A 1,706-nucleotide genomic window follows, 5' to 3' on the forward strand; every position below is an offset into this window, starting at 1 on the left:
CGATTCAAGAGATAGTCTTTTTGTATGTATTAAAGAAGATAAATGGTCCATACTTATTTTATAAATGAGGGTTATTCATCCTATCAATACATGCAAAGGGACTATTCCCTGGATCACAAAAAGCGGTCCAGAAGATCTGCTCTCCTTGATCACCTGCTATGTGAACCCTTCCTTGACTGACGCGTAGGATTGTCATGCAGCAATTCAGATCTTCTGTTCATAATCGTTGATCTTTTTGTACGTCGGATTACGATCGAAATATAATCACAATTGGCTACGATCCCTCTTAAATTCATCGTCCTACTTAAGTTATAGTTTTGATTGAGCCAAGCGACCAGATGTCGTTGGCGATGGACAGGCCGCCCCTTGCTCGGCACTATACAGTCCGTCCATCGCCAATGGTCACCTAGCTCGATCCAAAATTATAATCAAAGTGGAAAGATAAACTCAGGAAGATCGTAGCCTAATTTAGCTAAATTTCGATCTCAATCCTATGTGTCAATTATGAAAGGGACTAAAAAACAAGAAATAAAGAATTGTGGAGAATAGGATCTGCCGTGCAACTTAACCAAATTATGCATAAATTAAATGCATATAAAAAATTAAATAAAAAAGGAAATATCAATTATTGTTTTATTCGTAAATTAGAGCGTTCCGGGACTAGTATAATTAAAACAGTTACATTAGGAATATTCTTTTATTAACGTTCGTTAATTATATAGCTTTGTCTTCATGGGCTTAGGCGTGGCGATAAGTGGAGGTTCAGGGCACCGGCAAGCCGGGGATCCGAGGAAGCGGCGGAAGAAGTGACGGCGTCGACGATGGCGGCAGCAAGGGAATCGGAGGCAGGATAGACGGCGTCGAGGGCGGCGACGAAGACGGCGACGATGGCGTCAGGAAGGGAATCGGAGGCAGGATAGACGGCGTCGTTGACGACGGCGTCGATGGCGGCAACAGTGGGTTCGGCGGCAGAAGTGAGGGGATCGACGGCGGAAGAAGTGAGGGGATCGATGGCGGAAGAAGTGAGGGGATCGACGGAGGCAGAAGTGAGGGGATCGACGGCGGAAGAAGTGAGGGGATCGATGGCGGAAGAAGTGAGGGGATCGACGGAGGCAGAAGTGAGGGGATCGACGGCGGCAGAAGTGACGGGATCGACGGCGGCAGAAGTGAGGGGATCGGTGGCAGGAAGGGAATCGGAGGGAGGATAGGCCCCCTCGGAAACAGTGGGTTGGGCGGGAGGAAGGGGATCGGAGGCAGAAGCGAAGGGATATTCGGCAGCGAGGGCTTCGGCGGCAGGAAGGGAATGGGCGGAGGCATGAAAGCGGTCAAGCTCCTCGCGGCGCGAGCAGAGGAAACAGAGGAGCAGAGGAGGACGAAGAGGAGCGACAAGAGTGATGCGGCCTCCATTGCTGCCGTCAGAGGAACTCTATCGAACAGGTGGTGGGTGTGGTCTGTTGTACGCAGGAGATCAGTGCGCACATACATATATACGCGCTGGGTGGCGTTGGAACGCCGGAGCAGACGAAGCCACCCGCACGATGTGTGTATAATAATGGCTTTTCCATTTTTTCTTTTTTTTTTTTGCCCTTTTTGAATTATACTTTGATTTATTCGGTGACGGAGCGATTGAGCAGTTGATGAGAGTGATGGATGCATGCATGCCAATTTTTTATTATTATTATTTTTTTAATTTGACGTATTTATAA

At 48.0% G+C, this 1,706-nt stretch overlaps 1 protein-coding gene across 1 annotated transcript; it reads right to left on the reverse strand.

The window, feature by feature from the left end:
* Positions 1–607: 607 nt before the first annotated feature.
* On the reverse strand, positions 608–1,500 carry LOC122055837 (vegetative cell wall protein gp1-like). Its single transcript, XM_042617478.1, has one exon. The coding sequence runs from the start codon at positions 1,483–1,485 to the stop codon at positions 763–765; it is 723 nt and encodes a 240-aa protein (XP_042473412.1). The 5' UTR covers positions 1,486–1,500; the 3' UTR covers positions 608–762.
* Between the last annotated feature and the right edge of the window lie 206 nt (positions 1,501–1,706).

This window comes from Zingiber officinale, chromosome 3B (assembly GCF_018446385.1).
Source record: "Zingiber officinale cultivar Zhangliang chromosome 3B, Zo_v1.1, whole genome shotgun sequence".
In the NCBI taxonomy this organism is placed as follows: domain Eukaryota; kingdom Viridiplantae; phylum Streptophyta; class Magnoliopsida; order Zingiberales; family Zingiberaceae; genus Zingiber; species Zingiber officinale.